Below are 14,011 nucleotides of genomic sequence, written 5' to 3' on the forward strand. Positions count from 1 at the left end.
CACACACACACACACACACACACACACTCTCTCTCTCTCTCTCTCTCTCTCTCTCTCTCTCTCACACACACACACACGCACACACGCACACACACAAATAGTAACTCAATGAAGGCAGGAATTTCTGTTTTGTTCATTGCTGTATCCCCAGTGCCTGGTACCCTGCACGTGTTCTATCAATGTTTGTTAAATAAATCAGAAGCCAAGAGAGAGAGAACCCAGAGGACATCGGCATTGTTTCTGCTTTCCTAACCACACTGGGAGTAGGGACCATCTGTTTCATTTGCGGATTAAACATTGATGGAGCGGCTCCACGTGTAATGTGTATAAAGGATACACGTGCCCAGCAACACTAATGGTGGCACAGGTGGCTCTTGTTAGGACTGTGGTGGCAGGAACAATGTGTGCTCGCCTGGGACCTGCTGGATCCAGACGGCCCATGGGCCCTACACAGTGTGTCTGGGGAAGAGGGGTCCCCAAGGGGGAGGCTCTGAACACCTAGTTCACCCCATCCACGGTGTTCTTGTTAGCCTTGTTTACGGCAGGGGCTCTCCTGCCCTGACCTTGGCTCTAAATACCTCTTGCCCGAGAACTTGAGGGCAGCTTTTCTTCACTTTGATTCCTCAGGACATCTCTAGCAAATCAGAGAATACTTGCAAGATAATAGGATATGGGACTGTGAAAGAGAAGAGTTTGGTCTCTGAGAAGGTCTCTTAATGGTGACCGCTGTTTCAAGTGGGACCTCGGCCCATTCAGAGGAAGGTGCTAGATGCAGCCCAAGATGCTAGGCTCCCAGGAGCTATGCCTTTGCACCGTCCTTTCAACGCTCAACCAGTAAGGCGAAATTGTTCTCGTGTGACTCTGATACTTTTACAAATAATTAGAGACGAATAGTTGTTTTTGCTGATGGTGTCTTTACTGAAAGATCTTGGTTACAAGTAAGAGGAAATGACTCTGGCTCGTTTAGGTTGAAGAACATGTAATTTATTTGAATGACGTTGGGTTACTTGCAAGAATCTAAGGGATGATGGGGCCAACCAAGTCTCAGGAAGAGTCGGAAGATGGGCAGGCCTGGGACCTTCCAGCCGGAGTTGGTAGAGTACCCCTCTGGAGCGTCCCCTTGACTGTGACTGAACCCCAACTCTGTCAGTCCAAAATCACAAAATTCCTGGAGAAGAAAGCCTGGTTCACTTCACTGGCTCCACCGCTAGACCCACCAGCTGTGTCCATAGGAGCAAGTTGAACAGACATGGCCACTGCTTCCTCCCCTGCCAATAATATGTTCCTTTGAGGTCTGAGACTCAGACACTCAGTTCAGATCTACCAGCAAGTAGCCTTTGCATCTTGGTCAAATGAATTGCTTTAAACAAAACACAGCAGATGGGTAAGCATTTGACGTATTGAGAAAGCGTTCTCCTGACGGCCGTCCCTCCCTGCCTTTCTCTACCTGAGTTAGAACTTCAGCAGCAGCGCCTTCCTGCCACCTTGCCCGTTGTCCCTAATTGATGCCAGGTGATGGTTCCCAGTCCATAGGGCCCAAACGAAGGGGTTTGCAGTGGTGAATCCATAGCCTGACTGGAGCCATCCAGAAATCTTCTGATACTTCATCAAGAGGGAATTGTCAAAACAAGGTATCCATAAGCGAGCTCCTGACTGTCTTTTCAGAGACGCTTGAATTTCTGCCAGACTCTAGCCAGGTTCACATTCCCAGGGGTAACAGCGCAGCACAGTGAGAGAGGGGGTATTGCTTAGCAAATGTTGATGCACCGGAGAATTGGCATTAAATTATTGACTTGACAACTTATAATAAGCTGCTTTGGATTGCTGATATGAAGGATTATCTATTTACAGTTGAATCCTGTTGTTGAATTATGGCAATTGCCGGGCTGAACTTATTTCAGGGACGGGAAATGAATAACACTTTAAGAACAAAGATGGGGCCTAGAAACTAGCCAGCACTTTCTGTGCAGGAAGCAACAGTAATGGCTGAGTTTTTACACACTCCCTCCAGGGAACGATGTCTTCTGCGGGGGTTTTTAGTTTTGTTTTGGGGAGGCAGGGATGGGTCGACTTTTCTGCCTTTCTCATGAGACCGGGAGACCCGTAAAGAGATGACGTGTATCTTTGCCCTGTCGGACCTGACCCGCAATAAGGACTCAGTAGATTGTGTTGAGTTTGGCTCTGGTGTGGGTAAATCTAAGTTGCTTGGGCAGTGCCCTCGGCCAGGGCACTTGACCAGCAAGTCTGACCCCTCCATTGGGACCTGATTTGCCCCGGGCCAGTGGGATGAGCTCTCAGGTCCTCACGCTGGGTCTCCGTGAGCCGAGTGTCAGCCTCATTGCTCCCATGGCTGTGACAGGGCCACCTGACGCCCAGCAAGGCCCTCATTCCTGGATCCCAGACCCCGGGAGCCCGCCTTTCGCCAGGCCTCCATCCGGCTCCTCTGCCCTGTCTCTTGCAGTCCTAATTCCTTTTAATTTCCTGTTTCTAGGCAAGTCCTCTTTCCCTCCTCCCCACCCCTCCTCTCAGGTCACCCTCCCTGCTTCCTGCTTCCTGCTGAGAACCGCGCTGCCTCTGGCCCCCAGATGTGTCTCTGCACTGCTCTCCTCTCCCCAGTCAGCTCCCTACTCTCCAGAGTTGCTTCTTGTCGAGTTTTTCTATTTACACAAAGCAGGACCTCCTGTCCGCATTGAAATGGGGTGCCCACCCGGGACCTGGGGTGAGCGCTCCCCACGGGGCCTGGGCCTTCAGAGGACAGGGGTGAGATGCCAGCGTCAGGAGGGTGCCTCTCCGCTTCCCACGTCACCTCAGCGCAAATCCAGCCCAGACACACTCAGGGGCACCAGGTTCATCCCTCCAAAGACTCATTTCGGAGAAGACCCCAGCTCTCACCCTCAGGAAGCTGGCACTTTCCAGAATGGAGCCAGCGTCAGCACCCGTGTGTGCCAGGCCCTTGGCCGGGGAACGTCACGTAACCCTCCCGCAGCCTGGGGACACGTGTGTCGGCCCTGCGGGCGTGGAACACAGAGGCCCTGAGCAGCCAGCTCGCACAGGCCAGCAAGGGGCCGGGCTGGGGTCGGCAAGTCCTCCCCGTGCGCTGCGCTGTGTGCCTAGGCTGTGACCTCGTCGAAAGGCAGAGACACAAACGCCGTCACGGACGCGGTCCGTTGGCGTGACATGAAGCCGCGGGGAAGCGAAGATCTGTGTAATTCCAGTTTTCTCCGTTTTCGGTCAGAACCAGGACATAGGCACATCCTAGGCATGGTCTTTGCCTTCTGGTGTATTTCTCTGAGGGGTTGTGCCGTCACTGCTGGGTCCCAAGCCCTGGCCTTCCCGCTCACGCGGCAGGACCTCCGAGGGCCCCCGGGTTGCCTCCTCCCAGCCTGATGCTGCACCCCCGCCGGTCCTGCGGCTGCTCCCGCCCTCACGGGCTCTCATTCGCCTCTGAGCCCCGACTTTCTCACCCAGAAACTGGGGGAAATCGTTGTTCTACCCGCTCATTGCCCGATGGTGAGAATAATTTGGGGATCTGAGCACTCTGAAACTTTCAGAGCACGTGCGCCCTGTGGCAGAACGGGAGCTCTGACTTCTGTACTTCTTGCCATGCTGTCGTTTTCATCGTCATTAGCATCATTCGTGCCATCGCAGCTAGAGTGCCCAGGCCCCCCGGCCCCCGAGTCCCGCTCCGCCCACCCCCCGCACGGCAGGATGTGTCCCGATGCCGGGCACATCTTTGGAGCTCCCTTGGGCCCCCTGCACACCCTCTAGGTCCCCCTTTGGGTATGCTTTCACCGTCTCCCTCTGCTGCCGGCAGCCCCGTCCTCAGCGCACACCCTTGCCCTGCCCTTCCTCAAAGGCCTTTCACGTTTCACTTTCCCATGGCTTCTCTCGCCTGGTGCCCACAGCCAGCGTTTCGCCCGGCACAGCTGCCCTTCCTGTGGCTAGTAACCGACACGGATGCTGCCAGATACTCGCGTCCCACCTGTCCTGGATGCCCGTCATCGCCCCCGGGCCTCGGCTAGAATTGGGCTGGTTCTCGACTAAATGCCACCCAGGCATTCCCCTGTTTCTGCTTCTCTTCTGGAACGAATGGCATTTTATTTCTGTTGTTGAGCCAGGAGGCCGGCTTGCTCGTCTGCCGCACACAAGGCCGTGGGCCGTGGGTTATACAAGGAGCCAAGATCACTGTAATCACAGCCGCCATTTATGGAGTGCCAGTTACGATCTAGAAGTTTTATGTACTTCGTTTTATTGAATCCTCGCAACAAGCTTAGGAAGCTGATATTTTTAGGCTTGTTCTACAGATGGTGGGAACCGAACTCAGAGTTAAGGAACTCTCCCGACGTTTCATAGCCAGAAAGTGGACATGTTTGAAGTCAGGTCTCCCTGAGTCCCCAAACCAGTGCCCCTTCCGCCACATCAGACCGCACGGTGCCTGCTTTTGGAGAGCCTGTGACCTAAGGAGAGAAGCGCGAATACGTAAGATAAGAATTGAAAGGTGGAGGCCAGTCATCGGAGAGCAGTGGCCCGGCTGTGAGCGCCTCTCTGACCCCAGGGAGGCGAGGTCTCTGTGGGAGGCGAGGTCTCTGTGGGTGGAGAGGTCTCTGTGGGAGGCGAGGTCTCTGTGGGAGGCGAGGTCTCTGTGGAGGAAGTGGCCTCCGCCCTGGGGTGGGGTGAGAAAGGGATGAGGGTGCAAGCAGAGCGGGCAGGAGGGTGAGGAGGATGGATGGAAGGTCTGTTGAGGGGATGGGGGAGCCCGCTGGAGCCGCTAGAGGAAGGTTTCCCCACCAGCGGAGAAAGGAGAGCCTGGCGGGATGGGTTGAGTGCCAGATAAGAAAAAAACCAGACTCAGCAAATCAGAGATGACTCTTGCACAGTGTTTTGATGAAAGCACAGTTTGGGGAAAATTCAAATGTGGAACTGTGGTGTGAAATAGATTCACGAGCAGGGAGAGAACAGAGGCTGGTCTCTGCACTGTGCCTGTGCAAACCCAGGCCCCCAGCCCAGCCCGAGTCGCCAGGTGGGCTGGAGGAAGGTGGCTCGTGCCCGCGCCCCGTGGCCGACTAGACGCAAACACAGCTCCCGAGTGGGCAGGTGTGGGCCGAGCGGTGAGCTCAAGGGGAACTGCCATTCTTCAGCCCTTCCATCTGAAAATCAGAATGTCAATATGTTCACCGTCTCTGCACGGCCTCTACTCTTTTCTTAGCTTATTTGCCTAGTAACGGGATTAAAGGGAACATTTACATGAACTTTTGAAAACCAATATTCCAGTTTTGTCTTTTCTTCTGCTATTCCCCCCCTCAACTCAGGAGCCTGCTGCAAAAAACTCTGTTTGATCAGTGAGAACCCACTGGTTAATACATAAGCAAATGTCACCTATTGATGGGCACAACTGGGGGAAAAAACAGCTCCAGGAGTCTTTCATAAGTGTCCTCTGTGGATCTTTAGAGGCTGAATGAGAGCTGTTTGTGGGCCCTTATCCTTCCAGTGTGAAGAACAAAGCACACAAGAGGAGAATATACAGTTTGGTTCTGAACAACCAACCACAGCTGGCAGCCAGTACGGCTTTCCTTGTGATGAGCAAAAACCAGACAAAAAAGCTTCGATAAAACTGGCCTTTGTATCCCCCTCCCTCCTGCCACCTCGCCCCTCCATCCCCCCTGCTCTCCTCTCCTTCCCTCCCCCACTCCTCCCCTCCCTCCCCCACTCCTCCCCTCCCTCCCCCACTCCTCCCCTCCCTCCCCCACTCCTCCCCTCCCTCCCTCTTCCTCCCCTCCCTCCCCCCTCCTCTCCCCTCCCCTCCCTCCCCCCTGCTCTCCCCTCCATCCCCCTGCTCTCCTCTCCCTCCCTCCTCCTCCCCTCCCTCCCCCTCTCCTCCCCCTCCCTCCCTCCTCCTCCCCCTCCCTCCCCCACTCCTCTCCCCTCCATCCCCCTTCCTCTCCCCTCCATCCCCCTTCCTCTCCCCTCCATCCCCCTTCCTCTCCCCTCCCTCCCCCCTGCTCTCCCCTCCTTCCCCCCTGCTCTCCCACCATGCTGATCACTGAAGTTTTCCTGCAGCTTCCTAAGGGGCAACCTGGCCAATACAGAGGCCTGCTCCCACCCTCTAAAGACAAGCCAGACCCCACACCCTCCCCCCCCTCCTCGTCAGCGAGCACTAGGAGCCGTTACCCACGCCCCACTGTGGCAGCCGTGTTGGCGTCACAGCCTCGCTAATTTGCTGGTTTCCAGTGTTTCGCTGGAAAAAATATGGACCATGAATCCCGATGAACAATCTTCAGCAAACACAACACTGTCCCTGAGAGACCATGTTTCACATCCTTTCCCCGTTTGCAAAGGAGTTTTTCTTACATCTTTTGGTAATTGCCATGAGCTGGACTTGTAAATATTATAAGTGGTTGAGTAATACTCAATCTGGTAAACTGACCAAAGGAAACGGACGGCTTTTTTCCACTCTTGGAACTCTGGCATCCCAGGCCTGCCCCTGACAGGGCCACTTGGGGATTGGAAGGGAAAATCTGCCCCGCCAGGTGCCAGCAGGCCCCGCGCAGAGCTGAGGGGCGTGTGCAGGAAGGCTGCCGGCGCCCGCAGCCTCGCCAGGTGTTTGTGTGCTGGGTTTGGGGGCAGAGAGCATTCAGTGTTTCAGTGGTTGGTAGGTTCCCAGAAGTTCCACTGTCTTTCCCGGGTCTGAGATGTCCAACCTTTCCTTAGCCAGGGGGGTTGGGGGGGGGGCGGATGGATGACTAGGCCCCCTGAGGTTTAAGCCGTACTCTGAGGCAAGAGAAAGAAGTTCTGTCTGTCACGCTGGCGGGCTGCTTTGCCTGTCCCTCCTGTGGCCGGTGGCCGGCGGTGGCTTGGTCTCCCTCATCCTCTAAGGTGGAACCACCTTCCTATATCTGACGTGTCGGGGGCTCTTCCCTGCCTCTGTCTTTAAGGAATAGCAGCCCCTCTGTGTTCTGCGTGGTGGTGGTGTGGGGGATTTTCTGATGATGCCTTGTGATACTTACTGAAGTATCTGTAGATGAAACGTGTGTGGGAGTTGCTTCCAAAAAAATACACCAGGGACAGGGAGCAGGTGAGGGTACAGATGAAACCAGATCGGCCACGAACCGACCCCTGTTCAAGCTGAGTGATGAGAGTTCATCACAGTTCCTCAGACTCTCCCATCTACTCTTGTATTTGTTTCAATTTTCCCACTATGAAAAGTTGCCCAAAGGAAGAAGGAAAGAAATGGGAAAAGGAAAAATAAAGAAGAAACTCTTTACCTCAGTTTTCCAGCCCAAAGACACCTGGGCCTCTCTCTCTCTGATAAACCCCACGCTGTGTCGGGAATCAGGATCCCCCCGAGACGGGCCCCAGGGGTAAGAAAGGGTAAGAGCGTGGCCCGAGGGGTCCGTCCCACCTGGATTCCAATCCCAGCTCTTCCTCTCACCAGCTGTGGGGCGTTAGGTAAGAGAGTTAGCTTTCTAGAACCTCAGCTTCCTCATAAAAAAACAGAGGCAAGAATTACCTGTTGCGGAGACTCGAGCAAGGCAACCCGGCCCGCTTTGAATAGTCCCCGCACGCCGTGGCTTAGCTCTCCCTGGCCTTGGAAAGACCCTTGCTTTCTCTTTCTGAAGCATCCCTCAGAGGGGAGAGACTCCATTCAAGGAAGGTGCCAGAGCTGTGTTCACATTCCAGAAGAGCCCAGGTTCTTAAAGAGAAAGCATTGCAGTGATAAGGTATGGACACATCTACTCTTTGACCCAGAAGAATCCACAAGGCTGCAGTTGGCTTTGGCTTATCCCTGTCACCTGCCTCCTCAGAATGACTTCCTCAGTTGACCCTGGGCGCACCCCGGTTTACTTAAGCCTGCTGGAAACCTCCTACCCGGAGGACCCCTGTTTGCTCTGAAAGAGTTTGAAATGTCAGTCTTATTTGTCGTTGATCTCAAAGTCCCACTTTTCATCTTTGGACAAGAAACCAGTTTATCACATAGTATCAAGTTACAGTCTCTGGTGTCAGCAGGTGAAGTGCGTTTCATTTTTCTCAGGTCTTGTGGACCCCGTCGTACCTTTCCTGTGGCACCATTTGTAGGACTCACGGTGTCTGTGGTAGAATAATCAGCGGCTGAAAGAGAAATCAGCGTATTGACGATGGTTCCGATAGGCCTCCACCCTCTCTCTGCCCACGCCGCGCTGTGAACCGTCTCCGAAGCCCGGGAGCTTCTCCCCGTCCCCCTGGGGTCTCTGCAGGGTTTGTAATTGGGATTGACCATCTTTTGAAGTTTCTCTTGGACCCCTTGACGCATTTTCCTAACTCCCCTCTCCCTGTTGCCTGCCTCTTCTGTGTCCTTCCCGTGGGTTCCTCATGTTCCCTCCAGATACTCAATGCATTTATTCGTTTATAGCAAAAACAATGTCTCGTGCCTCTTTCGTGTGCCAGGCTCTGCTCCAGGCACAGGGGACATGGTGTTGAACACAGTCCCTGCCGTAGACGCTCACGTGCCAGCGGCGGATGCAGATAGTAACTGACTGAGGACCCAAATCGTGGTTTAAGAAGGGTCACTGCAGAGACAGAAGGAACACGGTCCATTGCAGGTCACGAAGGAGTTCCTGGACGATGGGAAACTGATGCTGAATTTTGGAGGATGAACAGGGATTAGACTAAGAGGGGCAGGAAAGACAGCACGGGTCCAGGCCGGGAGGCAGGAGGGTGCAGGGCACGTTGGAGGAACCAAAGTCAGGATGGCCCGAGCGCTGGACACCGTGTGGCTTCAGGGGTAGCAGGGGGCAGATGACGCAGGGCCTTCAAATGCCATGAGGAGGGCTTCCCTGGTGGCGCAGTGGTTGAGAGTCTGCCTGCCAATGCAGGGGACACGGGTTCGAGCCCTGGTCTGGGAAGATCCCACATGCCGCGGAGCAACTGGGCCCGTGAGCCACAGCTACTGAGCCTGCGCGTCTGGAGCCTGTGCTCCGCAACGGGAGAGGCCGCGATAGTGAGAGGCCCGCGCACCGCGATGAAGAGTGGCCCCCGCTTGCCACAACTAGAGAAAGCCCTCGCACAGAAACGAAGACCCAACACAGCCAAAAATAAATAAAATAAATAAATTTAAAAAAAAAAAAAAAGCCATGAGGAGCGGGGATTTTAAGCCGTTGGACAGTTTTGAGCCAGGAAGCAACCTGATCTGATGTCCATTCCAGCTCAATTGCGGGGAAAGGACTGGGTAAAGGGAGCGGCTGGTCAGTGCTTGCAGTGACCCAAGCGGGAGACGGTGGTGACTGTGACGCCTGAGGCTGCTTCCGTCGGACCGCAGGCTCCACGCGTAGAAACTCAAACCCGATGTATGGTTTCTCCTTCCCAGCCAGTTAGTGCTCTTGATTTCTTTGTCCTGCTTTTCTCATAATCTCCCTGATTTGAAAATTCGGGGCCACTCATATGGGCCTCCCCTTGGGCTATCGCAGCCTTGGTCCAGAAGCCGGGCCGCACAGGCAGCTTCTCAGCCCCACGCGCCCTCCCAGCCCCAATCCTGGCTGAGCGGCGGCGGCAGGACTTCTTCCTGAGCCACCACTCAGCCTGTCTTCTCCCCCTTCCTCAGAAACGCAGTCCTCCCCCTTGTCTTTAGGGTAAGCCTGGGCTCCGGAGGGCCAGCAGTTGCCCCTGACGCTTCACCTCGGTCTGTCTGCTTCCCTCGTTTCCACTGTTTTTTAAGGAAAAAGGTTGCACAATATAAACCTTTCCCCCAGCCAAGAAGCAGTGGGATTCCTGCCTAGGTGGAGCCTTTGGTCAACCTGAAGATGTTTCTGGAGGCAGAAATGAATGAGAAGATGTGTTCTTCTGGCTCTGGCAAGAAGGTGGACTGAGGGAATGTTCATTCAACAGCCACACACACCCGCCCGCTTACTACAAGCGTCTTGAAATGCTAGAGAAATATTACAACACCCCCTAGAGTGTTAACGGATGGCTGAATTTACAAGGAAGAAAGGAAATCCCCAGATGAAAGAAATGGAGGGAGAGCCAGAGACCAGCACCTAAGTGAGGCCCTTCTTGGCCACAGTGACATAGAGCAGGGTCGGCAGATTCTGTGAAAGGCCAGCCAGTAAATGCGTTAGGCTTTGCAGACCCCAGACAGTGTGACACATCTCCTCTTCCTTTTTTGACAACCCGTTAAAAATACAAAAACCACTCTTGGCTCATGGGTTATATAAAACCACAAGGGACTTCCCCGGTGGTGCAGTGGTTAAGAATCCGCCTGCCAATGCAGGGGACATGGGTTTGAGCCCTGGTCCGGGAAGATCCCACATGCCGTGGAGCCCATGCGCCACAACTACTGAGCCTGCATGCCACAACTACTGAAGCCCGCACGCCTAGAGCCCGTGCTCTGCAACAGGAGAAGCCACTGCAATGAGAAGCCTGAGCACCGTGATGAAGAGTAGCCCCCGCTCGCTGCAACTAGAGGAAAGCCCACGTGCAGCAATGAAGACCCAATGCAGCCCAAAATAAATATTTTTAAAAAAAGAGGCACACTTGTGGCAAGGCTAGAGGAAAAAAATGGATACACGAACAGGTGGTGTGAGAAATAAAAAGGACTGAGATACAGCATAGTGTTTAAATTATAGGAGAATATAATGAACAATCTTATACCAGTAGTTTTGGACACTCAGAAAGAATGGGCGATTTCCCAGAAAAATATAATTTAACAAAACTGACTCAAGAAGAAGGGGAAGCAGAATTCCCAACGTGGGGAGCTGTCCAAGTGTGGCGTGAGTGTCGAAAACACCTTGAGCGGCTGTTCATTCATTTATTCAACAATTGTGTATTAAGTCTCCACACCAGGCACTGTTGTAGAAAGCTGGGGATGCAGCAGTAAATAAAATAATCAGAACTCCACACGCTATGTCTATTCCGTCCAGCAGAACTTTCTATGAAGATGGAGATGTTCTCTATTGTCTCTTTTGTCTGATAGGGTAGCCATTGGCCACATGTGGCTCTTAATCTCTAGAAGCCTGACGTGGCCAGGGGTTGTCTGGTAGCCAATAAGATCAGTAATGTGTTAATGGCTTCCTGTAAGAGAATAAGCTGCTGAACTCTTGGGACCCTGACCTCTCCCAAAACATCTCCTCAGCCTGAGCTGGGCAGTCCTGGTGGCCAGACAGCCACGTGACCCTGACCCCCCTGTTATCTGGCGAGCATTTTCACGTGCTTCACCTCATCTGCTGCTCACTTCCCTCTCGGGGCCTTCATTTAGCGAGCGCTTGCTCCGTCGCGGCCGGGCCCTGTGTCTGATATGCCACCACCATGCTGGCCTCTGGGGTGTAGGAAGCACTCATTACCCACCAGGGAAGTCAGCGTGGAAGGCGGTGAGCGCGTCGGGCGAAGGGGCCGAGTCCTCCTGGGCCCTCCCTCTTCATCAGCGTTGCAGGGATGGGCGTGGTGAGTCCAGCCGCGTCAGCTGGGGGAGACGGGGCGGGCTTGGTGAGCAGAGCTGGACACGGGGAGCAGACTGGCCGGGAGGGCTGATGCTCTCCTTCGTGGTCCCCAGCCAAGAAGTTGAGGAAGTAAAACTAGAAAATGTTAATATAAAAAAATTTAAAGAAAAAGTCTCTCTCAGAATTTTTTACAGAGGGGTGACAAGTATCGTGGGCTCAAGAAGGAAAGCTAAAGCTATGTGGATAGGGGAGAAAATGGATTCTAGAATCAGTATTTCTTCATAAACACCAAGCCCTTTGCTTTATCAAGGCCTCATCAATGCAAACAGAAAACGGGGCCGAGCTGCACACAGAAGCCGGAGCGAGGGGCTGAGTGGGGAGGCCCCAGCAGGTCAGGAGCGCGGGCACTTCTCCGGCACAGCTCTCGAGGTGGCGAGATGGTAACGGTCCGGTGTCCCTGGAGCCCCTCCCTTCCGCAGCCTCCAGCCTGCAAAACCAGAGGCCGCTGACACCACCCCCACCCCCCCACCGGGGCTCCCTGGAGAACTGCGTCCACTGTCTCTCGGAAGATACTTCACAGGATGGGTGATGCTCGTCTGGTGTGAATCCTTATAGGGGGTCTCGTATGCTTCTGTTTTTCAGGGATGATAATGGTGATTTTGTTGCTGCTCGTGGCTATTGTGGTCGTTGCAGTCTGGCCTACTGACTAGTGGCCGTCAAGGGACCACCAGCCGGGACACCTGCCAGTGATGGAGTAAAGTTCAGCATCCTCTTGGTGCCTGAAAGCCACTCTCAATAAATTCCCCCAAAGCTCTGAACTCCTGACGTGCGTTGCTTCAGCAAAGGCAGATCGTGTGGCAGCTCCAGAGAGCTGCCGGGGTATTGGGCAGTGGGGCCCTTTTGGGTTCTGCCTTGGTCATTGGGCTGCTAGCCCAAGGTCCCTCAGTGGTCACTGCCCTGTGGCCGCTGATGGATTCCGGCCACCGCACAGCGTGCTGGGCACCCTGGGGGGACGATGCCGAATTCCTAGGCAGCTTGTGACCTTGAGTGTCTAGTCTGCTTGGGGAAGTCATGTGCCCATGTGGGAGAGCAGTGAACGGCCAAGGCCACGTGTGTCCAAGAGGGAGGAAGGAGTGACGTGAGGGCTGTGACGCAGGCACGTGTCTCTGGGTAACTGCCGCCCGCCCCGCTGCCCAAGTCCCCCCACAAGGCTCGCCACTCCTACTGGGGAAATAGCTCAGGACTCTACTTTAGGAACTACCTTCAGACGTAGAAACAGGTTCTTGTTTCCTCCCTCGGTGTAGTAAACCCGTCTTCCCAGGCTGAAACATCCCTATAAGCAGCCGGTATCAAGTCTGATGAATCTGATCAGGCAGGAAGGTACCGTTTAGGGTTCAGAGGAAGGTGTGATTGATTATGCAGGCAGGAGAACAGTACCTTTATTTAGCTCCTAAACTGGCCCTGACAACCTTGTGTGTGTGTGAGTGTGCACTGCACGCGTTGCACATGTGTGCACATGCGTGATGGCAAGGGCAGACGGATGGGCTAGGCCTGCGAAGGGTGCCGGGCCCGCGGGAGCGGCGGTGAGTCCGGGTTGGAAGGGGCAGAGGGCCAAGCTTTGTGCCCTCCCTCCTGGCCAAGCGGAAGGCGGGCCGGGCCAGCGGGCCTTGCTTCGCCCTCCGTGGCTCCAGGGGAAAGAATTGGTGTTGGTGATGAAAACCTAGGGCCGTTTCCAAGCACAAGATTTCCCTGGAAGAGGAGAGATCGGGCAGGTGGGAGGGGAGTCTTGGGGGGTCTTCTGTGGATTTCCTAGAGACTGTGGGCAGCTGCTCTCCAGAAGGCGTGACCTGACCCATCCCACCGCACCCCCCCTCCCCGGGGAGCCGAGATAGGCAGCAGGAGGACCTCGGTGCAGCCTGGCGGCGCGTACTTTCCTGGGACCCACAGGGAAGACCTGGCTCCAGACCCCAGGCCTCCGTCAGGGGAGTCACGGCTCTGCTCGGTCAGTTGTAAGTCGCTGCAAAGGCTGGGTGACCCTATTCCCAGCAGCTCCCCCCTAGAGGGGCCAGGTCACCACCAGGCCACTGGGCAGCCCCGCCGCCGCCTGGTGTGTGTGTGGCGGTGACACGCGGCACTCTTCCGGGAGGAGGTCTAGCCCCGGACTCCGCTCCGTGTCAGCCGGGACGGCGCTGCAGTCACAGTCACCCAAATCCGAACAGCCTCGCTCCATCCCCAGCGTCGGTGCCTCCCTCTGGCTGCTCCACGCAAGTCGGCTGGGGGCCCCGACGTGGGCCCATGGGACAGCCACGGGGGCTGTGGCAGAAGAAAGGGGACTCTGGGAACGCTCGGCCCAGAAGGGAAGCCGTCGCCCCTGCTCGCAGCTCCCTGGCCGGACTCACCTGCCCTGCTCAGCGGGAGGACCAGCAGGTACCCAGAAGCCAGAGAGCCTGAACTAGGCAGTGACGGCCCCAGTGACAGCCACGGCCCTCGCCAGCTGTGTGACCACGAGCCAGGTGCCCTTCCCGTGCCTCCGTTTCCTCCTCTAGAAAATGGAGAGAAGGCAGTCTCCTGCCTCCGGGGGCGACTGGGGATCGGGTGAGGCAGCA

At 55.2% G+C, this 14,011-nt stretch overlaps 1 protein-coding gene across 3 annotated transcripts in view; it reads left to right on the forward strand.

The window, feature by feature from the left end:
* Positions 1-14,011, forward strand: part of STX8 (syntaxin 8) — a 262,491-nt gene that overhangs the window by 238,628 nt on the left and 9,852 nt on the right. Inside the window, exon 8 of one of the 3 annotated variants that reach the window (XM_057536812.1) lies at positions 8,030-8,088. The exons of 1 other annotated variant lie outside the window; for it this stretch is intronic. In XM_057536812.1, the coding sequence (XP_057392795.1) occupies positions 8,030-8,073 (44 nt within the window). In that variant the 3' untranslated portion in view covers positions 8,074-8,088. Of the gene's footprint in view, positions 1-8,029; positions 8,089-12,047; positions 12,224-14,011 lie in introns of those variants that run through there. One more of the 3 variants, XM_007166336.2, reaches the window with a different exon arrangement.

The sequence above is a fragment of the Balaenoptera acutorostrata genome, chromosome 20 (assembly GCF_949987535.1).
Source record: "Balaenoptera acutorostrata chromosome 20, mBalAcu1.1, whole genome shotgun sequence".
In the NCBI taxonomy this organism is placed as follows: domain Eukaryota; kingdom Metazoa; phylum Chordata; class Mammalia; order Artiodactyla; family Balaenopteridae; genus Balaenoptera; species Balaenoptera acutorostrata.